Source organism: Pseudorca crassidens, chromosome 12 (genome assembly GCF_039906515.1).
Source record: "Pseudorca crassidens isolate mPseCra1 chromosome 12, mPseCra1.hap1, whole genome shotgun sequence".
NCBI classification, from domain to species: Eukaryota; Metazoa; Chordata; class Mammalia; order Artiodactyla; family Delphinidae; genus Pseudorca; species Pseudorca crassidens.
In genome coordinates, this window is record NC_090307.1 from 13,370,052 (window position 1) to 13,395,169 (window position 25,118).

General features: G+C 42.6%; 1 protein-coding gene and 1 pseudogene across 1 annotated transcript in view; one reads left to right on the forward strand and one right to left on the reverse strand.

Moving 5' to 3' along the window:
- PHLPP1 (PH domain and leucine rich repeat protein phosphatase 1) overlaps window positions 1–4,259 on the reverse strand; it is a 212,594-nt gene extending 208,335 nt beyond the window's left edge. The window contains exon 1 of the mRNA XM_067698892.1: window positions 2,596–4,259. Coding sequence (XP_067554993.1) covers window positions 2,596–4,120 — 1,525 coding nt within the window. The 5' untranslated portion in view covers window positions 4,121–4,259. The remainder of the gene's footprint in view (window positions 1–2,595) is intronic.
- Window positions 4,260–4,739: 480 nt separating this feature from the next.
- LOC137203225 (zinc finger matrin-type protein 2 pseudogene) lies at window positions 4,740–7,423 on the forward strand (annotated as a pseudogene).
- The last annotated feature ends 17,695 nt before the right edge of the window (window positions 7,424–25,118 follow it).

Genomic DNA, 25,118 nt, shown 5'->3' on the forward strand with positions numbered 1-25,118 from the left:
TACTTTACCTAAATAAATATTTAAATATTCAAAGCAACCACAAATGGCTTTCAAAGTCTTTTAAGAATAACTTAGGCCAGGTTATAAATACTAAAATTCAACTGAAAGGTGACCTCAAGAGAATGAAAGTTCTCCACTGGACAAGAACTTCTCCAGTTATAAACAGATAAACTAGATAAACAACAGATAACGAGCTCAATTTAAATATAGGAAAATATTCAAAAGCCTTCAAAAGCAATTTCCTAGTCTATCCTCAACTCCACATACACAGATAAACAAAAAGATACACAGCAATAAATTTAAGAGTAAGTTACATGTAACATTATAAAAACGAATGTGGTGGAAAACACACCCTCAAAGGATCTCATATAAAACAAACGTAACTCTCTTCTTATGGAAAAGAATTACTACCAAAACATGCCACTTTCCTGCTGGGTGTCCTACATTCCACTGCAGCACAGGGGTAACTTCTAGGAATCTCCTCCAGCTTGGTGCAAACCTGCGCTACATGTGAAGTCCTGATAATGTTCCGGTGATGAGTGAGACCACCTTATAACAAGGCCCTTTTGTTCATCAGTAACTAAACTTCCTTGCAAAAGTTCAAGTGGACTCACTATATAGTAAATTTTGTTCTATGGCAAATGAATATCAACACAGACGTTTGCCATGTTCTTAGGCTTAACATAAGCTCAACTTGCTATAAAATAAGCAATTAGACATCTTTATAACATCTTTATAATATCTTTGTAAAGACTGTTATATCTTTATAACAATCAGGCATCTTCCTTCTAGGACACCTGCATACCAGCTTCGTATTCAAGAACAGGTTGGATGCTCTGTATGGCTTCCTCATTTAATTAGTTACTTTTACAAGCATATTCACAGAGGTATGTATGTATTTATACTGTGCATATAGAAATAAAGCAAATAAGTTCAGAATGAAGCAACAATTCCTGCTTTTCATAAGGAACGAAACAAAAAGATTAAAATGAGCACACCAGAAATTTGAGATTTACCAGAAAGATAATTTGTCACCTTTATACTGATAAGTTTTTTTAAAAAACCTATATATCACCCACTTAGAACATTTTAGACACACGTGAAGAGACAATCAAGGGGAATCAAAGATTTAAATGTCATGACTAGGACACCTAAAACCCTTCCCATGGACATTTATCGTGATCAACAATTCAGTCATGAGAAAAAGAAAGGATGCAGAACTCTTTCCATACGAAATATGTCCAATACTGCTTATTTAACATATCCCTTGCTTTATATATATTTCCTTCAATGTAATTGGTTGGTTATAAGGGCATTTATCATTCTCATGTTAAGAAAATATTCTCATTCCAAGTGTGATTACCATTTACTGCTTTTGTAAAATAACAGTATTTTACAAATTACATGAGCCACAGGAGAAAATGATATAGCTGTTGCTCCCACATGAAAAAAAAAATCACCTATTTTCTAGGCCATAAGCTTTTAAAGGCTTGTCATCCGGTTAGGATATTATCTTCAGATACTACAAATGCTATTGTATTATGATATGGTTTTCTTTACGAGGCAAAAATCCATCAGAAATCCACTTGAATTACAGAAAAACTTCAATTAAACGTAAAGGAACATCTCACCAGGAATGCTACCAGTTTTGCATATCTCAATGTGTGAGTAATTTCTTCATTCAAACCGACTAAACTGCTACTGGGACACAGGCTGGACCAAAAACATATTAAGTTAGAAAGAATGGCTACAGATTAATGAAATTACAAGTGTGATTATTTTTCCACCACCACATACAACCTAGGTGGGGAAGTAATTTAGTACTTTAGTAAATCTGGGGAAGATTTAACTCTCCTTTTAAGACCTTTAACCTAGAAATGAAAAAAAAATGAGGAAGATTTTCGATCACCCTCAAGTCGTACTGTGATTCCTATATATCCCTATTGCAAGTCACATCGCAATGGGTAGTTCTGGCTATAAAGGCTAGAAGTAAGAAACTGAGAGAAAGAAATAGGCAAAACCACTTTTGACGCAAGACAAACTTACAGAGGAAACTGAAATAAAGCCAAAAAGTGCTGAGGAAAAGTATCGCTAAAGAGGACCGCAGCTGCTGGGTTCCATCGAGGACTAAGTGGGCAAACGAGTAGCACCAGCTGATGCGGAGCGAGCTCCCGGGCTGGAAGGGCAGGCCGCCGACAGTGAGACGGAGGGCGGGTGTTCCAGCGCATTTCTCAAGGTCATTTTCCTCTGTAGGTATCACGTGCACGTGATGTTTACCTGAAATCCCAAACTGCCTCAAACCCAACAAACCGGTGAACAGACGTCCGAAGGCAGCACTTCACTGTTAAAGACACCACTGCTTCTTTCAGGAGTGCCTGCTCCCTGTGCTTGCTTCCCAACCTCGGAGCCCCCAAGAATGACAAAAGCTCGCGGATTTTAAAACTGCTCAATTTAGTATCACACAGATCGTACTTGAAAGCTGTAGAGAAGTAACAGACTCCCGAGGACCCGCGCTGACTCTCGGGGTGGCCAAACATTTCTCGGGACCTGGAAGTGCTTATTCCGCACGCGTCAAAGTGCAGGTGATCTCCTTACCTGCATAGAAGCGGATGAGGCAGCCGATCTCCGAGTCCATGCCTTCCTCCTGCACCCTCCACAACTCCCCAAAGCCCAGGTGGAAGAGGTAGTCATTTTGGATCTGCAACGGCTTCTCGTCCGCCTCCAGGCGCCGGGTGGTCTCTCCGTGGAGCTGCACGTACAGGGTGGGCGGTGGAGGCGCCTGCTCCGCGGTCGCCCCGTTCCCATCCTGGGTCGACGGGGGGCGGCCGAGGGCCGCTGCTGCCGCCGCCTTCTCCTCCCGAGGCTGATCGCGGGCGGCGCCGCCTGGGCCCTCGACGCCCCTCAGGGCTTTCGGCTGCGGCGGAGGCGGGGAGGCCGTCGGGGATGACGGCCGGGCGCCCGCTCCAAGCCGGGGCAGGCGGGTCTGTCCCGGAGCCCCCGTAGGGGGCCGGGCCGGGGCCAGGTCAGCCTCCAGCTCCTCGGACGACGACGAGCAGCCGCCGCCGCTGCTGTAGGGGTCCAACCGGTCCGACACGCTCTCGGCGCTAGGGCTCAGGCTGAAGCTCTCGGTGTCGGAGGCTGGGCCCGCGGCCGCACCGTCCAGGAGCCGCGGGGCGCCCGGTTCGCCCAGGCTGGAGTCTGAGGGCGCGGAGCTGGCGCGGGAGGCGCGGAGCGCCCACCCGTCCGGGGCGCCGGGCAGCGGCAGGTCGGCGGGAGGAGGGCGCTGCGGCCCCCCGACGGCGGCCAGTCCGCTCCTCCCGGGTGGCGGCTCCGAGTCCCGCGGCTCGGCGGGCGGGAGCCGGGGACCGGCGTCGGGGTGCCCCTTGCCCAGCACCTTTACCACGCCGCCGCCCTTGTAGCCCACCTGCAGCAGGCGGGCGGCCACCTCGCCCGCCGTGGTGTCCAGCGTGCACAGCACCGGGCGCAGGTAGGTCGAGGCCATGTGGCGGTCGAAGACGTGCACGCAGCCCCGCTCGAGCTGGTGCCGCACCCAGTCCCGGTCCGACGGCTGCAGCTGGAGCATCTGCCGGTGCTTCAGGAGCAGCGTCTTCCTGTCCAGGCTCCGGGTGCACAGCGAAGCCGAGGCCGAGCAGGAGGCGGTGAGGCCGGTGGCGCCGGGGGAGTGCGAGGCGGCAGCGGCGGACGACGACGAGGACGAGGACGAGGACGACGAGGCGGCGGCGGCGGCGGCCGCCGCGGACAGATTCCTCTTCAGCCGCCCTCTCCTCAGCAGCAGGGAGTTGGCGCAACCGCTGGCCCCGGGCACCGGGGCAGCCCCGCCAGCGGTGGGCTGGGGGGCGCCGCGCCTCCTCCTGCGACCCGTGCCTCCCGGCCGACCCGGCAACAACCCCAGCTGCGCCTCGCCGGGGGCCTCTTCCCGCGCCCCGCCACTGGGGGCCGCCGGGGTCAGCGCGGGCTCCGGGCTCCGGCCGCCCCCGACTGCCGCCGCCAGAGCCGCCGCGGCCGCGGCCGCCGCTGCAGCCGCCGCCGGAGCCGGAGCTCGGTCCTCCCTGCTGGTCTCTGGGAGTCGCTGCGCCGTAGTCGCGGCGGCGGGCTCCATTGCAGTGGGGCTTCGCGCTTCCCCCCCAGCTCCGGAGACAGCGGGCAGAGAGAGAGGCGGGGAGGCGAAGGTGGGAGACGGCGGCGGCGCGGGGAGAAGGGAGAAGCCAATGGCGTTCGGCACGGCCGTTCCAGGGGATTATGTGGCAATTCGGAGCATTCCGTCGGTGTCTCGGTGTTCCATCCCGTGCGCCCGCCCGCTTGGCCGCCACCGCCCCCCCCCCCCACAAACACACACACACACACGCCCTCCCCGCCTGGGTCGCGGGCGCCGAGCGCAGGCCCCGCCCACTCCCCCGCCTCACCCCGGCGAACCCGCCGCGTAGCTGGGCTCATTGAATATTAATCACGCGCCGGCAGCGGGAAGGCGGGAGACAGGCAGGGCGGGAGCTCCTCGGCGGGCCTCATGAATATGCACCACCTGCATGACGGCATTCCAGGCGGAAGAGGGGAGAGCAGGAGGGCGGCGGTGAGGCGGGGCTTCAGGGTAAACAAACGGGACGGCGTACGAGGGCGGGGCTGGGGGGGCAGTTTCCCAGGAGGTTCCGGCGCGAGCCTCAGAGAGGGGGAGGCAGAGACGACAGATGCGCGCGGTGCACCTTGGGAGTTGTAGTTCCAGTGCGCGGACGGGCATGTCTGAAGGAAACGTGGTGAACTACAAGCCCCAGAGATCCTTAAACTATGCCCCTCCTTTCAGCCAGCCGTGTGCCCTGGACAGTGGGTATTCTGCCCTCTGCTGTTGAACTCCGTGCCCGGGAATGTTCTTGTTCATTAACTTGTACTTAGCCCGCCCACTCCCGCTTCCCAGAAGACTTTCGTTTTCCCGGCTAATTGAAAGAGAGGGCTTTGAAGGGACTCTAAACGGTACAAAGGTCCCCAGCCTTTGGTCTTCACCTCCACCACCCATTGAACGTGCTTAGTGGAAATCGTGCAGCCCCGACCCGATCCTCCAGTTCCTACATCTGAGAAGGAAAAAGGCAAAGGGCTGAGATCTCATTTTTCCCTGTTGGTCTGAAGGTTTGAAGTAACTTAATGACACAGAAAGCGATGGAAAGTAGAGGAAACGCTGGAATGGAGACACGGTGGGATATGAGATGGGCTGGTCCTGTATGTTCTCTCTTAACGCCTTCCCTTGTTTCTTCTTTCAACATTCAGAAAAAGTTATACTCTACGGCTACAATGTTATTCGTGGTCTGAAAAGTTGCACTTTCTTGTCAGTTGAAACAATATTGTAGGCTAGATTAGAATAGCATACTATTTAAAAGAATTTAGTAAAATTTTTAATTTAATTAATATTCCCCCACATTGTTTTAGAAATCTGGATTTTCACATTTGAGACTTTTTCAACTTTATACTATCCAGGGCCTGCCTCAACTTCAACAAAGTTACTAAACTTGAGGGTGAATTGGGGGTGAGGGGTTTGAGGAAAGAGGAAGGAGAGAGAAACAGAGAAACTGGAACTTGTACCTGAAATAACAGAAACTAGTAAGGGCAGGGAAAGTTGTACTTGGGTTATCTACACAGTTTCATTGAAGAGGAATGGAGGAAGTTACAGGACCAAAAAATATATATTTATCTTGATTTTTGAAATTCCTGAAAATGATTTTTTATATTTTTCTTTTGAAGTATTACCTCTTGGTCTCATGAAACAAATGTTTATTCCATTTCAATTCAATCAACAGCACAGAGTTACATTTTTAAAATTAGGAAGAATGCAAGTTCTTCCAAGAGACATAAGATAGTCAAGTCAATTAATTTAACAAATAATTATAAACATATTATATGCCAGGTACTCTGTTACAGCAATTGAATAAATCAGACACTGTCCTTGCCTTCACAGAGCTTATAGATTAGCAAGAAAGAGGTTCAACAAGTGAGAGGGATGTGGACGAGGGGAGAATACTGGGTGCCATGGAGGAAGCAAAAATAAAACAAGAGAACTGACCTAGTCTAGGGAGTCCAACAATAGAGACCTCACTTTGGATGAAATTTTCTGGAACAAATGAAGCTGAGTACTTGCTGAAGGCTAAGTCTCTGAAAGAAAGTAAAGAGGCAGAGAAAGAGGTAATGATCTTGAAAATGAATTTCAGCTGCCTAATCCATATGTACCTTGAGTAGCACAAACTATTCTAGAAATGAACAGTATTTTAATTTAGCCTTACTTTAATAAGGTTAAAAAACAAAGACTATGTTAAATTTCAGCACCAAAACACGGACTATTTACATTTCTTTATATTTTTTAGTTCCTTAGCTGATTTCCTATAAACCTCTTTAATTTTTTCTATATTAAGAAATATAGATTCACTTCGCAGTGAAGATGGCATCGGGCAGTGGGACAAAAAACTTGGACTTTCGCCGAAAGTGGGACAAAGATGAATATGAGAAGCTCGCCGAGAAGAAGCTCACGAAAGAGAGAGAAAAGAAGGATGGAAAACCAGTGCAGCCAGTCACGCGAGAGCTTCTCCAGCATCGGGACTCCAAGGTGGACCTGGAATCCAAACTTGGGAAGACAATCGTCATTACCAAGACCACCCCACAGTCTGAGATGGGAGGATACTATTGCAATGTCTGTGACTGTGTGGTGAAAGACTCCATCAACTTCCTGGATCACAGTAATGGAAAGAAACATCAGCGAAACCTGGGCATGTCTATGCGTGAGTCATTCCACTTGGAATGACTTCAAAGAAACGTTTTGAAGTCAACAAGAAGGAGATGGAAGAGAAGCAGAAGGATTATGACTTTGAGGAAAGGATGAAGGAACTCAGAGAAGAGGAGGAAAAGGCCAAAACCTACAAGAAAGAGAAACAGAAGGAGAAGAAAAGGAGGGTGGAGGAGGACTTGACATTGGAGGAGGAAGGTGAGATGACAGCTGTGATGGGCTTCTCTGGCTTCGGTTCCACCAAGAAGAGTTACTGAGGCTTTCTATGCTTGGCTTTTTGCCAGGCCTAACTTTGTGTGTGTGGGCGTCATCTTTTGGGAGGTACTGGGGAAAGTCCTTAAGAGTGGCAGCGGGGAGGGCTAGAGGGTGGGTGTTTGTGGTTTCCCTCTACCTTGGGAGAGAGCACAGGATGCAACCGAGTGTGCTGTGGCATGTTCCTTCAGCCTCAGTATTTCACTGGAGACAGAGGACCTCTGATCATCTGAGTTCCCAATAAAGAAAAACCACCTCTTCTGAGGCTGCTTTCCCGAAAAAAAAAAAAGAAGTATATATTAATTCTCATATATCTGCTTTCTAGAGTTATTTTTATTTAGCTAATGTAACAAACTCAAGGGAAGTTTGTTCTAATCAGAAATTCTGTCACCATTGGCCCAATGTCCATTTGCATCCTAAGAAATCATAGCGCTGTCTCAATAAGCTCTGAGTCTTGTTTAGTTTTACACGATCACCACAACTCTCGCCTTTTTATCCTCTAGGAACTGTATTTACCCCTTGACGTTATTTGTAACCAAAAAGCCTCCTCCAAGGGGGAAAACGTAAAGCAAAAGCATTGGTCAGAGAATTCAGTATACAGAGTATTGGAGTGGGGAGGGGTTGAAGAGTCTTCATACACACCTGCCAGACTTGGTATGAGGGATTACTAAATTAGGAGGAGAAAGGGAATAATGAATTATGTTCAAGTATCTCAACATGAAGAAAAAGGAAGTACATTCCAGCCTCAAAAAACAGTGGGTCCGGTCTCCCCTGGTGGCGCAGTGGTTGAGAGTACGCCTGCCGATGCAGGGGACACGGGTTCGTGCCCGGGTTTGTGCCCCGGTCCGGAAGATCCCACATGCCGCGGAGCAGCTGGACCCGTGAGCTATGGCCGCTGAGCCTTCGCGTCTGGAGCCTGCGCTCCGCAACGGGAGAGGCTACAACAGTGAGAGGCCCGCGTACCGAGAAAAAAAAAACAAAAAAACCGTGGGTCCTTTTTTTGTGGGCAGGGGGAGAATGCAGATTATAATTTTTACACAGAGAAACTATTTCAGGCATAGTGTCTATAATCTAAAACATGTCATATTCCATTGTATCCAAAATAATAGAAATCAGAGCTTAGGGGGGAGCAGAAGACCAAGGATCCACAGTGTGCTCCATCCCTGGTTCCACCTCCAAACACCTTCAGTAAAGTCACTAAACTTGGGGCTGAGAGGAGAGAGAGAAAGAAATGAGAGTTCATAAAAATAGACAGTCCCCTGAACACCAGATCAACTGGAACCTCAGAGTTTTAATAATAGACAATGATAAGGGCAATGAAACTTGTACTTGGAGTTTGCTGGTATCATGGAACATCATCCAGACCGTCCGAGCCAACCCACGCCGTACAATTTCTCTGAATAAGAAAAGGATTTCAGTTAAGGACAAATGTTTTCTAGACACCCATGAAATTGCAGCTTCTCCTACTTAAAAGTAGAGTGGGGAATAGGCCACTATCTTGAAACCACATAACTCACAAATGCCCCCCATCCTTTAAAATGTTCCAAATGTACAATCTGATACCACATTTCTGACTAGCCACACTTTTAAAAGAACCACATCTTCAAATGCTAAGAGATAATCCCGAAAAGAAACAACAGATGTAAAAGTTGCAAACCCTGAGCCAACTTGTTAAAATATTTTCACAGCTAAGTATAGAAAAAGAGAACATAATTTTCAATTTACTGCCACAGTTTATTTTATGCCATGTGATTTATAACTGACTTGCTGTGTTTTGCATCTAGGTTAATCCTGTTTGCATCCTTAGATCCAAGATAAAAGAAACCATCTTTGGAATTTTTTTTCTAATATAAGCAGTTGGAATTTTAATGGAGGCATGAATTGATAGCAGGATTGGTTTCAGTCTGAATTGTAAAGGGCTCAGCTGTGTCCAGAAATAAACTCAGAAAGATGCAATATACAATGTAATACATTTAGTTAGTACATTATGAGCAAGGAATATAATTATAGTTTCACATTTCTATATCCCTTGAGCTACTAGTGGTTTACCATCCCTAAATTGCTCACTATTTACTCATTCATTTTTACTATGAGGGACCCATTTAGCAAATTAGTACTCTAGTGCACTAAATGGGCCCCAGGTGGCCAAACAGAATTCATATGTTCCCTACTCACTGACAGGATGAGACCGTCTCAGCTCTCTAAGTCCTCTCCCTTCCCTCACAAACTTATCATCTGAACTCTATCAAGAGCTTAGATTACCACTATCATTTTAGGTAGTCTATTTTATAGATATGGCTTGATAACTCTTCAGATTTTAGTGCACACTTTTTTATCCTGTAATTCTTTGTCTCTTTCTCATTCCTCACATCCTGCCTCACAGAAATAAACGAGATGTGTTTGTCATCACAGCAATGAAGTATTAGACCAAAAAATAGAGGCCATGTAATCCCACCACTTCCAGTAACAATATAAATTACCTGGAACATTCATTCAACAAGTATTTATTAAGCTTTTATATGTAGGCACCATTTACACTCAGTGAATAGTAGAGACAAAAATACTTGCCCTAAGAAAGCTTACATATAGGCATTGTCATTTTTTTTTAAGCTTTAGTTAAAATTGACCTACTTTCTTCTTTCGTATAGATGGTTCTTGTTTCAGGCAAATGGGATATATGAAAATCTAGCTAGGGACTTCCCTGGTGGTGCAGTGGTTAAGAATCCACCTGCCAATGCAGGGAATACAGGTTCGATCCCTGGTCCAGGAAGATCCCACATGCCGCGTAGCAACTAAGCCCGTGTGCCACAACTACTGAGCCTGTGCTCTAGAACCCGCGAGCCACAGCTGTTGAGCCCATGAGCCACAACTACTGAAGCCCGCGCGCCTAGAGCCCATGCTCTGCAACAAGAGAAGCAACCACAATGAGAAGCCCGCCACTGCAACAAAGAGTAGCCCCTGCTCTCTGCAACTAGAGAAAGCCTGCACTCAGCAAAGAAGACCCAATGCAGCCAAAAATTAAAATTAATTAATTTTAAAACAAAAGAAAATCTAGGTATGTAAATTATATATTAGGCTATAAATATTTCTTTGTTCTTTCTCTTATATGAATTCACCATAAAATTGTTTTAAATATTGGGCTCCTATAATATTAATACATTTAAAATATATTAATTGTAAAAACTGACTTATGCCCAGCTTTTAGAAATCCATTTTGGGTTCTAACAAGTGCCTAATACCTCTTTCCATCAAGATTCATGTCTAACAAATAACCTTCCTACATCATCCCAAAGCATTTCCCCCTGAATCTTCCATGACTAAAAATAGAAAAGTATCCTCCAGATGACTCCCCTATACTTATAGTCATTAATTACACCCTGAAGAATCGGCGTGGGAATTCTCTTTTTTGCCCCAAAATAGATTGTAGGAGACACACTTAACCCCTAGAAATCCTGCTCTTTTCCCCTCTATTTCCCACCAAATCCACTGGGCTGGACTCCTAGATATATTTGTTTCTTAGGGCTTCCATAACAAAGTACCATGAACTGGATGGCTCAAACAACAGAAATTTATTTTCTCCAAGTCTAGAGGCTGAAGTCCAAAATCAAGGTGTTGGCAGGACCATGCTCCCTCCGAAGGCTGAGGGTTGGGTGCAGGGATCCTTTCTTGCCTGGTCCAGTTTCTGGTAGTTGCCAGCATTCCTTATCTTGGAGCTGCATTACTGCAATCTCTTCCTCTGGTGTCTGAGATCACAAGGCCTTCTCCCTGTGTCTCTGTGTCCAAATATCCCTCTTCTTATAAGGATTCCAGTCTTTGGATCAGGGCCCACTCTAATCCATTATGATCTCACCTTAACTTGATTGAATCTGCAAAGACCCTATTTCCAAATAAGGTCATATTCTGGCATTCCAGGTAGATGCCAATTTTGGGGGGGACACTCCATCCAGTACACTAGATGTCTTGTATCGCTACGCAATAGTGACAATCTGAAATTTATCAGACCTCTAGATTTCAGGGATTAGTAAAATCCTTCCCCCTGTCCTGCCTCCCCGAAAAAACTGATGTCCAAACTAAGGTTATTTACTTTTTACTCACTCATCTAAATATTTTTGAGTCTCTGTTTTATGTCAAGCACTATGCTAGGAATTGAGTGTATGATAGTGAATAAAACAGTTGTAAGCACTGCCCTCAAAAACATTTTAAACTATAACTACCATAAAAATACATTTAATGCAGAAAAAGTAGGAAAGACAAATCTCAGCATAAAAGGTTCCCTTTAAATTGAACAAAATTAATTTTATGAAAAACTTTTTACTGTTTTGTTTTTCTCGCCTTACCCCAGATCAAGAAAAATCCCATCTCAAGCCAGTACTACATCTCAGGCTTGGCATTTGGGAATCACAGTGGTAGAGTTTGCAGAGAGGTACCATCTCTAGTGCTCCTCTGTTCTGTAGCCAGTAATGGATGGTTATGGTAAACACAGAGCTGTGACTTTCAGGAAGTTTATAATTTACAACCATCTGCTGCCAGATGGATCAAAATATTACCAAAAAAACGACCACTGCACCAGTGCCATAGCATATGTATAATCTTACCATACCTCTAGTAAAAATGGGATGCCAGGAAAATCAGGCAGAGGGGATCACGCTCAGGTAGGTATATTAATAGTCAAATATAATGATGGTGACAATGGCAGAATAACATTCTCAGTCTTCTACACATTCCATAGTTTGAAAGGTGGCTTCATGTAATATTTGGGGGAATTTAATAATATATAAGTTTGGAAGTCAGAAAGTCCTCATTATGGTCCTGGTGCTATACTAACTAGTTAACTATGACCTTGGGAAGGCATTTGACCTTCAAGAAGGTGTCAGTTATTGATTTATGAAATGAAGGAGTTGAACCAGTGTCTCTAAAAAATCTCTCCCAGCTCAAAAAACTTCTGATTTTTGGCTGAAAGCAAAATTGTCTAAATTGGAATATTGGCAAATGTTTTTGTTAGTCACAAAGCAGAGGTCTTCACATTTAGATGATATTAATTTGAAATAAGAAGGCTCTCAAGGCTGCTTCTTGCCATTTAAAAGAATTTTTAATGTATTTAAATAACAGTGGGATTATTCTGACATTTAAGAAAACTGCTGGGTTTTCAGTCCTTTGAAATATAAATTTCTCATGAATAGGAGTCAATCCACGACAACGAGATCCACAGCTTCAGATTTCCAAACTCCAGGGTCTTTATCAGTTTTCCCTTTTATGGTCACAAGTGGGTAGAAATCTCATTAGCACAAAGTAAGTTCAGCTCACAGAATCTAGAACATCCCCCCAGTGCACCAGGAGACACAGACAAGGATGCTGATAGCAGCAGCAGTTCACAATGCCAAAGCCTGGGATCAGCCCTAATGTCCATCAACTGCAAAACAGGTAAATAAGTGGTAGCACAGTCCTACATTGAAATACCAACACTATAACAGCAATGAGTAAAATTATTACAATGCTAGGCGATATGAATGCATCTTTTTTTCGAATTTTTGAATTTTATTTTTTATACAGCAGGTTCTTATTAGTCATCAATTTTATACACATCAGTGTATACATGTCAATCCCAATCTCCCAATTCATCACACCCCCACCCCCACCACCCCCCGCCGCTTTCCCCGCTTGGGGTCCATATGTTTGTTCTCTACATCTGTGTCTCTATTTCTTCCCTGCAAACCGGTTTATCTGTACCATTTTTCTAGGTTCCACATATATGCGTTAATATACGATATTTGTTCTTCTCTTTCTGACTTACTTCACTCTGTATGACAGTCTCTAGATCCATCCACATCTCAACAAATGACCCAATTTCGTTCCTTTTTATGGCTGAGTAATATTCCATTGTATATATGTACCACATCTTCTTTATCCATTCGTCTGTCAATGGGCATTTAGGTTGCTTCCATGACCTGGCTATTGTAAATAGTGCTGCAATGAACATTGGGGTGCATGTGTCTTTTCGAATTATGCTTTTCTCTGGGTATATGCCCAGTAGTGGGATTGCTGGATCATATGGTAATTCTAGTTTTAGTTTTTTAAGGAACCTCCATACTGTTCTCCATAGTGGCTGTATCAATTTACATTCCCAGTAAAGTGAAAGAGGGTTCCCCTTTCTCCACACCCTCTCCAGCATTTGTTGTTTGTAGATTTTCTGATGATGCCCGTCCTAACTGATGTGAGGTGATACCTCATTGTAGTTTTGATTTGCATTTCTCTAATAATTAGTGAAGTTAAGCAGCTTTTCATGTGCTTCTTGGCCATCTGTATGCCTTCTTTGGAGAAATGTCTATTTAGGTCTTCTGCTCATTTTTGGATTGGGTTGTTTGCTTTTTTAATATTGAGCTGCATGCGCTATTTATATATTTTGGAGATTAATCCTTTGTTGATTCGTTTGCAAATATTTTCTCCCATTCTAAGGGTTGTCTTTTCATCTTGTTTATGGTTTCATTTGCTATGCAAAAGGTTTTAAGTTTCATTAGGTCCCATTTGTTTATTTTTGTTTTCATTTCCATTACTCTAGGAGGTGGATCATAAAAGATCTTGCTGTGATTTAGGTCAAAGAGTGTTCTTCCTATGTTTTCCTCTAAGAGTTTTATAGTGTCCAGTCTTACATTTAGGTCTCTAATCCATTTTGAGTTTATTTTTGTGTATGGTGTTAGGAAGTGTTCTAATTTCATTCTTTTACTTGTAGCTGTCCAGTTTTCCCAGCACCACTTATTGAAGAGACTGTCTTTTCTCCATTGTATATCCTTGCCTGCTTTGTCATAGATTAGCTGAGCATAGTTTCGTGGGTTTATCTCTGGGCTTACTATCTTGTTCCATTGATCTATATTTCTGTTTTTGTGCCAGTACCATATTGTCTTGATTACTGTAGCTTTGTCTGAAGCTACAGTCTGAAGTCAGGGAGTCTGATTCCTCCAGCTCTGCTCTTTTCCGTCAAGACTGCTTTGGCTATTCAGGGTCTTTTGTGTCTCCATACTAATTTTAAGATTTTTTGTTCTAGTTCTGTAAAAAATGCCATTGGTAATTTGATAGGGATTGTATTGAATCTGTAGATTGCTTTGGGTAGTAGAGTCATTTTCACAATATGATTCTTCCAATCCAAGAACGTGGTATATCTCTCCATCTGTTGGTATCATCTTTAATTTCTTTCATCAGTGTCTTATAGTTTTCTGCATACAAGTTTTTTGTCTCCCTAAGTAGGTTTATTCCTAGGTATTTTATTCTTTTTGTTGCAATGGTAAATGGGAGTGTTTCCTTAATTTCTCTTTCAGATTTTTCATCATTAGTATATAGGAATGCAAGAGATTTCTGTGCATTTAGTATCCTGCAACTTTACCAAATTCATTGATTAGCTATAGTAGTTTTCTGGTGGCATCTTTAGGATTCTCTATGTATAGTATCATGTCATCTGCAAACAGTGACAGTTTTACTTCTTCTTTTCCAATTTGTATTCCTTTTATTTCTTTTTCTTCTCTGATTGCCGTGGCTAGGACTTCCAAAACTATGTTGAATAATAGTGGTGAAAGTGGATATCCTTGTCTTGTTCCTGATCTTAGAGGAAATGCTTTCAGTTTTTCACCATTGAGAATGATGTTTGCTGTGGGTTTGTTGTATATGGCCTTTATTATGTTGAGGTAGGTTCCCTCTATGCCCACTTTCTGTAGAGTTTTTATCATAAATGGGTGTTGAATTTTGCCAAAAACTTTTTCTGCATCTATTGAGATGATCATATGGTTTTTCTTCTTCAATTTGTTAATATGGTGTATCACATTGATTGATTTGCGTATGTTGAAGAATCCTTGCATCCCTGGGACAAATCCCACTCGATCATGGTGTATGATCCTTTAATGTGTTGTTGGATTCTGTTTGCTAGTATTTTGTTGAGGATTTTTGCATCTATATTCATCAGTGATATTGGTCTGCAATTTTCTTTTTTTGTAGTATCTTTGTCTGGTTTTGGTATCAGGGTGATGGTGGCCTCATAGAATGAGTTTGGAAGTGTCCCTTCCTCTGCAATTTTTTGGAAGAGTTTGAGAAGGAGGGGTGTTAGCTCTTCCCTAAATGTTTGATAGAATTCACCTATGAAGCCATCTGGTCCTGGACTTTTGTTTGTTGGAGGATTTTTAATCACAGTTTCAATTTCATTACTTGTGATTGGTCTGTTCATATTTTCTATTTCTTCCTGGTTCAGTCTTGGAAGGTTATACCTTTCTAAGAATTTGTCCATTTCTTCCAGGTTGTCCACTTTATTGGCATAGAGTAGTCTCTTAAGATGCTTTGTATTTCTGCCGTGTCTGTTGTAATTTCTGCTTTTTCATTTTTAATTTTATTGATTTGAGTCCTCTCCCTCTTTTTCTTGATGAGTCTGGCTAGAGGTTTATCAGTTTTGTTTATCTTCTCAAAGAACCAGCTTTTAGTTTTATTGATCTTTGCTACTGTTTTCTTTGTTTCTATTTCATTTATTTCTGCTCTCATCTTTATGATTTCTTTCCTTCTGCTAACTTTGGGTTTTGTTTGTTCTTCTTTCTCTAGTTCCTTTAGGTGTAAGGTTAGATTGTTTATTTGAGATTTTTCTTGTTTCTTGAGGTCGGCTTGTACAGCTATAAACTTCTCTCTTAGAAGTGCTTTTGCTGCATCCCATAGGTTTTGAATTGTCATGTTTTCATTGTCATTTGTCTCTTGGTATTTTTTGATTTCCTCTTTGATTTCTTCAGTGATCTCTTGGTTATTTAGTAATGTATTGTTTAGCCTCCATGTGTTTGTGTTTTTTACATTTTTTTCCCTGTAATTCATTTCTAATCTCATAGTGTTGTGGTCAGAAAAGATGCTTGATATGATTTCAATTTTCTTAAATTTACTGAGGCTTGATTTGTGACCCAAGATGTGATCTGTCCTGGAGAATGTTCCGTGCACACTTGAGAAGAAAGTGTAATCTGCTGTTTTTGGATGGAATGTCCTATAAATATCAATTAAATCTATCTGGTCTATTGTGTCGTTTAAAGCTTCTGTTTCCTTATTTATTTTCATTTTGGATGATCTGTCCATTGGTGTAAGTGAGGTGTTAAAGTCTCCCACTATTATTGTGTTACTGTCAATTTCCTCTTTTATAGCTGTTAGCATTTGCCTTATGTATTGAGGTGCTCCTATGTTGGGGCATATATATTTATAATTGTTATATCTTCTTCTTGGATTGATCCCTTGCTCATTATGTAGTGTCCTTCCTTGTCTCTTGTAACATTATTTTAAAGTCTATTTTATCTGATATGAGTATTGCTACTCCAGCTTTCTTTTGATTTCCATTTGCATGGAGTGTCTTTTTCCATCCCCTCACTTTCAGTCTGTATGTGTCCCTAGGTCTGAAGTGGGTCTCTTGTAGACAGCATATATATGGGTCTTGTTTTTGTATCCATTCAGCAAGCCTGTGTCATTTGGTTGGGGAATTTAATCCATTCACGTTTAAGGTAATTATCGATATGTATGTTCCTATTACCATTTTCTTAATTGTTTTGGTTTCTTTTTGTAGGTCCTTTTCTTCTCTTGTGTTTCCTACTTAGAGAAGTTCCTTTAGCATTTGTTGTAGAGCTGGTTTGGTGGTGCTGAATTCTCTTAGCTTTTGTTTGTCTGTAAAGCTTTTGATTTCTCCATCAAATCTGAATGAGATCCTTGCTGGGTAGAGTAATCTGGTTTTAGGTTCTTCCCTTTCATCACTTTAAGTATATCATGCCACTCCCTTCTGGCTTGTAGAGTTTCTGCTGAGAAATCAGCTGTTAACCTTATGGGATTTCCCTTGTATGTTATTTGTTATTTTTCCCTTGCTGCTTTCAACAATTTTTCTTTGTCTTTAATTTTTGCCAGTTTGATTATTATGTGTCTCGGCATGTTTCTCCTTGGGTTTATCCTGTATGGGACTCGCTGTGCTTCCTGGACTTGGGTGGCTATTTCCTTTCCCATATTAGGGAAGTTTTCCACTATAATCTCCTCAAATATTTTCTCAGGTCCTTTCTCTCTCTCTTCTCCTCTGGGACCCCTATAATGAGAATGCTGTTGCGTTTAATGTTTTCCCAGAGGTCTCTTAGGCTGTTTTCATTTATTTTCATTATTTTTTCTTTATTCTGTTCCACAGCAGTGAATTACACCATTCTGTCTTCCAGGTCACTTATCCATTTTTCTGCCTCAGTTATTCTGCTATTGATTCCTTCTAGTGTAGTTTTCATTTCAGTTATTGCACTGCTCATCTCTGTTTGTTTGTTCTTTAATTCTTCTAGGTCTTTGTTAAACATTTCTTGCATCTTCTCGATCTTTGCCTCCATTGTTTTTCCGAGGTCCTGGATCATCTTCACTATCATTATTCTGAATTCTTTTTCTGGAAGGTTGCCTATCTCCACTTCTTTTAGTTGTTTTTCTGGGGTTTTATTTTGTTCCTTCATCTGGTACATAGCCCTCTGCCTTTTCATCTTGTCGATCTTTCTGTGAATGTGGTTTTTGTTCCACAGGCTGCTGGATTGTAGTTCTTCTTGCTTCTGCTGTCTGCCCTTTGGTGGATGAGGTTATCTAAGAGGCTTGTGCAAGTTTCCTGATCTGAATGAATCTTAAAAGCATGTTGAGTGAAAGAAGCCAGACAAGCAAGATACTAACCATATGATCCCACTTATATCAAGTTCAAAAACAAGCCAAACGAATCTACACGTTTTAGGGATAAAATTTAGGCGGTAAAATTGAAATGAAAGGAAAAGGAAGTAAATAACTAACACAAACCAACTAGGTGGAAGCAAGTGGGTTGTGACTGGGAATAGGGCATGTGGCAGGGGAAGGGGGTGTCTGGGATGCTGACAGTGTCCTGTGTATTGACCTAGGTGGGTACCTGGGTCTTTGTTTTTTAAAAATGGGTTCAGTCGTATATTTGTGTTTTATATACTTTCCTGTTTGTGTTATACTTCAGAACAAAGTTTCGTTTTTGTCTTTTTAAGATCAACTGTATGGTTTTGTTACAATCTGAATTTCTACGTTTTGTTGATAAGTAAAAGTTTAAAGTTATGTTAAGTTTCCCACCACTTAATTCATTAAAATTTCATTTATAATTTAAAACAACTGATAAATTAAAACTCTAATGTAATTTAAGAAAGAACTTTAAATTTTACTTATTCTAAGAGTAATGAGTTCATTATATAAAGTTTGGTCAATATTGAAAACCATAAAAATGCAAGGATGAGCCAAAAAATCCAATGACCCAAAGTTATTTTCAAATATTTCCTCATAGCTTTTTTCTCTATATTTTAATGGAGTAGAGATCATACTGTCATTATATTTTCTATCCTGCTTTTCTCACTCAAAGCTATGCTATAAACATGAAAAAATTCGCCATAATTTAAATATCTAGACAAAAATGCATCGTTTTGGAGAACCATTATTTAAGCCCTCTATAAAGAGTGAATTAATGATCAGGTAGGACGCCATGCTGGCCCTCAGTATTTTATGCTATTTTTTGTACTACTCTACTTGTGGAAATAAAAATATGGTTATAGCCGATTTTGCCACAGTCATCTTTCCTTATCTCCCCATCCTTCAACCACAATTTAGCAACACATAAATCGGGGAGCATCTGAAGTCCTTTTTAGATGAGCTTGTGAGGAAGTGGAAATGAGGAAACATTTACCAAGTGCCTATAACATGCCATGATGGGGTGGCCAGATATAGCAAATAAAATACAGGACACCCAGTAATTGCAATATTTGGACATATTCATATGAAAAAAAATTGTTATTTATCTGAGATTTGAATTTAACCTGGTGTCCTTTTATTTTAGGTTTACGGTTAGGGCACTGCCAGGCCTGGCATGTATATTTTCTAATTTAATCTCTTCGACTCCTTTTAGAGTTCTATATGGCTCTCATTGTAAAGAAGAGCTCAGAACGGTTCAGTATCTTTTCTAAGGTCACAAGGCTAGAAAGGGGCAAATTAAGGATAGAAACCCCAGCTTTATGACACCAAGATTAGGGTTACAAATTTGGTGGACTACGTGCTAGACCTAGGGTCATATGGGTGAGAGAGGGTGTTTTCGGTTTTCATTGTTGCCATTGTTTCTTTTTTAAAATTGCTCATCACTCCTTTGTACTGTTATGTTAAAGACGAGTACTAATTTTTTAAAAAATGAGAACTGGACCCAGGTGACAGTGTCAAGCTACTGAACATGATTCGAAAACGCAGCACAGGAAAAAGAGGCTTCCCACTGACACACCCCCTCCCGCAGCCCTTCCCCACCATTGTACTTTCTGAGGACAAATAAGTCAAGTGAGACTGTTTCGTTTCAGTCGCTCTTAGAAACCCCAGGAGTGTTGGGTATTTTGGTGTTTTCTGTTTTTGTTTTTTGGTCGCACCTTGCAGCATGCAGGATCTTAGTTCGCCCATCAGGGATCAAACCCATGCCCCCTGCAGTGGAAGGGCAGAGTTCTAACCACTGGACCATCAGGGAAGTCCTGCGTATTTGTTTCTTGATGGGCTTTTTTGTCATGTTTGTTTAAATATGAAATAAATACTGTAATCAAAGGGCAAACCTTCCAGAACTGGTTCCTCTGGAGCCTGGGAGGACACAGGACCACAGTGTAAGTTATCTTCATCCTCTCCCATCCAGGGCCAACCCCAGCCCCGCAGCGTGGCACCAACCAGGGTCCTAGAACAACCAGAATTGTTTCTCTTGATTCTCCTCATTGATGCCTTTTAGCCTTACTGCTCCCTTTCCCGACACACGCAGATTCTTTCCAGACAAGCCATTTGGTGAAACCCGCATATACACCACTTCTCTTGCATAGGAGGTGGAACTCCCCAGGCCCATAATGAGGACGTGCCAGTGGGGGCAGTGTTGGAGGAGGGGGGTACAGGAGACAGAGTGGAGCCGAAACAGGGAAAAATGACCAAGTCCCAGCCCCCTGCTGTGTTCCTGAGATCCCCATGGAGGTGGCTCTTGTGACAGGCCCAGGTGAGTTATGAGGTACCATACCACAAAATTAATTTGAACTCTCCCACATCTCACTCTGGAAAACTGTTTGACAATATCTATTATGGCCAAACATATGCCAAATTCCACTCCCAGGTATGATCCCCAAGAGAAATGAGTAAATATGTCCACCAAAAGATAAGTACAAACATAGGACTACGTATAGCATCTTCATTCATAAATAGACAAAAAAACTGGAAAACAACTCAAATGTCCGTCAACAGGAGAATGGGTAATAAATTGTGGCATATGACTATACCATGGAAGTAAAAAAGAGCACATTACTGAAACAGGCAACAACAGGGATCAATCTTAAAGACATTATGTTGAACAGAAAAAGACACAAAAGAACACATATTGTATGACTCCTGTATTCGAATCAAGTTTAAGAATAGGCAAAATGGGCTTCCCTGGTGGCGCAGTGGTTGAGAGTCCGCCTGCCGATGCAGGGGACACGGGTTCATGCCCCGGTCCGGGAAGATCCCACATGCCGCGGAGCGGCTGGGCCCGTGAGCCATGGCCACTGAGCCTGCGCGTCCGGAGCCTGTGCTCCGCAACGGGAGGGGCCGCGACAGTGAGAGGCCCGCGTACCGCAAAAAAAAAAAAAAAAAGAATAGGCAAAAGTGTGAAATAAGCCAGTCACAGAAGACAGAAACGGTATGAATCCGCTCATACGAGGTCCCTGGAATAGTCAAATGTATAGAGACAAAGTAGAGTGGTAGTTGCCAAGTGCTGGGGGCAGGCAGGGGGGAATGGGGAGTTGTTATTTACTGGGTACAGAGTTTTGAGTTCTGCAAGATGAAGAGAGTTCTAGAGACTGGTTGCATGGTAATGTCAATGTACTTAACACTTAAAAATGGTTAAGATAGTAAATTCTATGTTATGTAATTTTTTAAAATTTATCTTTTTTTTTTGGCTGCATTGGGTCTTCGTTGCTGCACGCGGGCTTCCTCTAGTTGCGGCGAGTGGCAGCTACTCTTCGTTGCGGTGCACGGGCTCTAGGCACACAGGCTTCAGTAGTTGCAGCACGCAGCCTCAGTAGTTGTGGTTTGCGGGCTCTAGAGCGCAGGCTCAGTAGTTGTGGCGCACGGGCTTAGTTGCTCTATGGCATGCGGGATCTTCCCGGACCAGGGATGGAACCCATGTCCCCTGCATTGGCAGGTGGATTCTTAACCACTGTGCCACCAGGGAAGTCCCTATGTTATGTACATTTTAACACAATTTTTAAGAAAAGAATAAACAAAACTAACCTGACAAGTCACAACAGAAGTTCACCTTGGCCTGGCACACTGACTGGAGGGGACTTCTGGGCTACTGATAAATATTCTATTTCTCAGTCTGGATTGTGGCTTGAAGGTGTGTAAGTTCATAGTACTTTATGCATAATCTTGTAATAAAAGGCTTTGTCTTTGTTTAAGACACAGGATCATTGGATTTATCTAACACGTTCATTACATAAAACTCTGGGCTCTGGTCATGCAAGATAGGAGACAAGGGAGTGCTAGCAGGATAGGCGGGCCCCGGGAAGGAGAAAGCTGGGTGAATACATGGAGACAACGTGAAAACTGGCAGCAAAATCTGGAAGAAGGGTAGAATGGCATTTACTTGGAACTCTGCCCATGAGTGTTAATTTCTACATTTTCCTTGTAAGATAAATGTTCTGTGCAAAAGCACATGGACCAGAACCTGTCTCTCCTCATTTGAGCTCCATGTGAATGTACAGATCTGGACTTAATCTGAGTTGTACTTGTTAACTCTGGACAATACAGTATTGTGATCCAAATTGTGATGGTCCAGTTATGCAGATTAACTCATTCAAGAAAGTCTGACTGAGCATCTAGTATGTGCCAGGCAGTTTGCTAAGTACGAGGAATACAGTGATGGCCACATCATACATAAGACCTTCCCCTCTTGGATCTAATGGCTTTGGAAGAAGAAATGCCCACCTGCCAAGCAGCATTGCTCCTACAACAGTAGATGCACTCGGGACCTCCCTGGCGATCCAGTGGGTAAGATTCCATGCTTCCAATGCAGGAGGTTTGATCCCCGGTGGGGGAACTAAGATCCCACATGCTGCACGGCCGAAAAACTTTTTTAAAAGTAGATGCACTCAACTCTTCATCAGGAATCAACTTCTCAAACTGGAATTTGTTCTCTCCTTTAGAATCACGTAATCTGGAAATGGAAAGAAGGATGGAGGCAGCAAAGACAGGAGGGAAGGAGGACAGAAGGGAGAAAGGAGCAGAGTATTCCACTGAATTGGAATATATAATAATATATAAAGTTTTTAAATTAAAAAATAGGAACACAAAATCTGATAATACAGGGGTTTTTTGCCTCCAGAATATTTTGAAGAATGAACATTTTCTCAAACCTTTTTTGTATTCTGAAGGTTGATACTAATATTCACACAGATTTTCTAGAATTATAACCTACTTTGCTTCTGGTACTTAAAAGTATTCAATATAGAAACCTAACTGTGAAATTGATGCATGTTGATTTAAATCAGGCAAAGGGCACTGAAGGATAATAGAGTGGGAAAGCTCGTATCTGTACTTTCCCTACTCAAATATAAGTACATAAATACTATTACAGCCAAAGTTGATTGATAAGATTTATAGTGACTAGTGATACTCAAAAAAAAAGGGAGGAAAAAAAACAAGTTTTGGTTAATGTATTTAAAAAATTTTTTTAAGGTTGGAGGCTCATAATCCATGATTGAAAGACTCAAGAAACTACATAGCATTTCTAGAATAAATAGTAATTAATTTATAGTATATTATGGGGTCTGCAGTCTATTTCAGTTCTATTTTAAATTAATTACACTTGCAAAATGATCATAATTTTTGTATAGAACTGAACACAAACAAGCTTGACTTATTTGTTAATATTGCGGGGGAATGGGAGAGGCACTTTCAAATGAAAAAATCTCAAGCCCATCACACACACACACAAAAAAAAAAATGGAAGGAAAGAAAAACTGATAAAACTCTAGCCACTGTACTTTTTTTTTTTAATTTTTGGTTGCCTTGGGTCTTAGTTGCTGCACGTGGGATCTTCGTTGAGGCACGCAGGATCTTTCGTTGCAGTGCGCAGGCTTCTCTCTAGTTGTGGCGTGCGGGTTTTCTCTCTCTAGTTGTGGTGTGCAGGCTCCAGGGCGCGTGGGCTCTGTAGTTTGCAGCACGCAGGCTCTCTGGTTGAGGTGCGGGAGCTTAGTAGTTGAGGTGCGCGTGGGCTTAGTTGCCCCGAAGCGTGCGGGATCTTAGTTCCCTGACCAGGGATCGAACCCGCGTCTCCTGCATTGGAAGGCAGATTCCTTACCACTGGATCACCAGGGAAGTCCCACCGTTGTACTTTTATATACATAATAAGACAGCTTGTATTAAATATATATCTAAAGGTCTATTATTTTTTCCCAGATTAGTCATTTTCTAATCTAAACTTTTTTCAGGTTGGACTATAAACAAAGAATAGATGTGCCGCAAAAACAATTCCTTGTATCTTTATAGCACGTTCCTGTTGACAAAGCATTTTCATGGACATCACCACGTGATTCTCCCAGCAAGTCTGGGAGGTAGATAAATGACAAACATCATCAGGATACAGGCGGTTCTGATTAGGTGCTCCCAGTCACAGAATTTGAGGACAAAGTCTCTGAAATGAAAGAATTACTGAAAGTAGACATTTGTAGAACTAGTCCATACTAAGATGTAAATATATTGCTCCGGAGACCTGAAAACTAGCCAAGTTCAATCGAAGTGATTACAGTGTACTGCAACCTTGCCAACTGTGTAGTAATACAACTGCCTGAAAGACGGATGTTTTAGGAGAAGGACTGTTATAATCTGAAGGGAGCCAAAGAATAAGAATTGACCCATATTGTCCAGGAAAAAGACGTTCTCCTCCACAATGGAGGTAAGCACACGTTGCTCTGGGAGCATCGGTAAAGATCCTTACACCAACCTAGAAGGGAGGGCTGGCAGTGGAGGAAGGCTTCCTAGAAGAGGTGACGCTGATCTGGGTCCTTGGGGACAAGGGAAATTAGTCATATCAAGGGAAAGGCGTCCCAGCAGAGCATACGGCTAACTTGCTGTGTGGTTTCTTTCTCTGGATTTCACTTTTTCATCTAGAAAAGTCTATGATCCCTTGACTCAGTTTTTTTTTTTTTTTTTTTTTGGCTGTGTTGGGTCTTCGTTGCTGCGCTCGGGCTTTCTCTAGTTGTGGCGAGCAGGGGCTACTCTTTGTTGCGAAGCATGGACTCTAGGGCATGCGGGCTTCAGTAGTTGCGGCACGTGGGCTCAGTAGTTGTGGCGCATGGGCTTAGTTGCTCTGCGGCATGTGGGATCTTCCTGGACTAGGGATTGAACCCGTGTCCCCTGCACTGGCAGGCAGATTCCTATCCAGTGCGCTACCAGAGAAGCCCCCTTGACTCAGTTTTTCATGTTGGGTGACCAAGTGCACCAATAAAAAATCAGAAATCATCCTGCTTGTGGCCAAAAATAAAGTTCAGTCCCCTTGTGGCTTCTCATCCTGTAAAAACCATAAAAGGCACTTCAATGCACATTTACCCATTAGTAGGAAGATATGTCTTTACATGTTCTCTTTCCAATTTGCTAACACAGAAGTGCAATGTTTGTTCAAGACCCATCTCAAAGAATGATGAGGTCCCAGTCATTCGAGGACAGCACAAAAGTCAGTAAACTGGCCAGGTAGTCCAGATGTGCAAGAAAAACATGTCATTTATACTGAATGTGTGCAGCACGATTTAGCAGGACAACTGTCTAACAGTCCAACTGTCCATGTGTACCTTCACCACAGAAACTGGTTGTCACCGTGCTGAACCTGGGCAAAGACCAAAGAGAAATGTTAAAGGACAAATATAAGGAAGCAACTATTGAGAAAAAGCATTCATAAAGTCATCTTCTATACAACTTCTATTAATAACGAGACCAAATTCTGGCTAAAGAAAGCAGACTGAAATACTCATTTAACTCTGATCTCTCAAGAAATCTCACAAAAAATGGTAGCGGACTTTAAAAAATGAGAGATGGATAGACA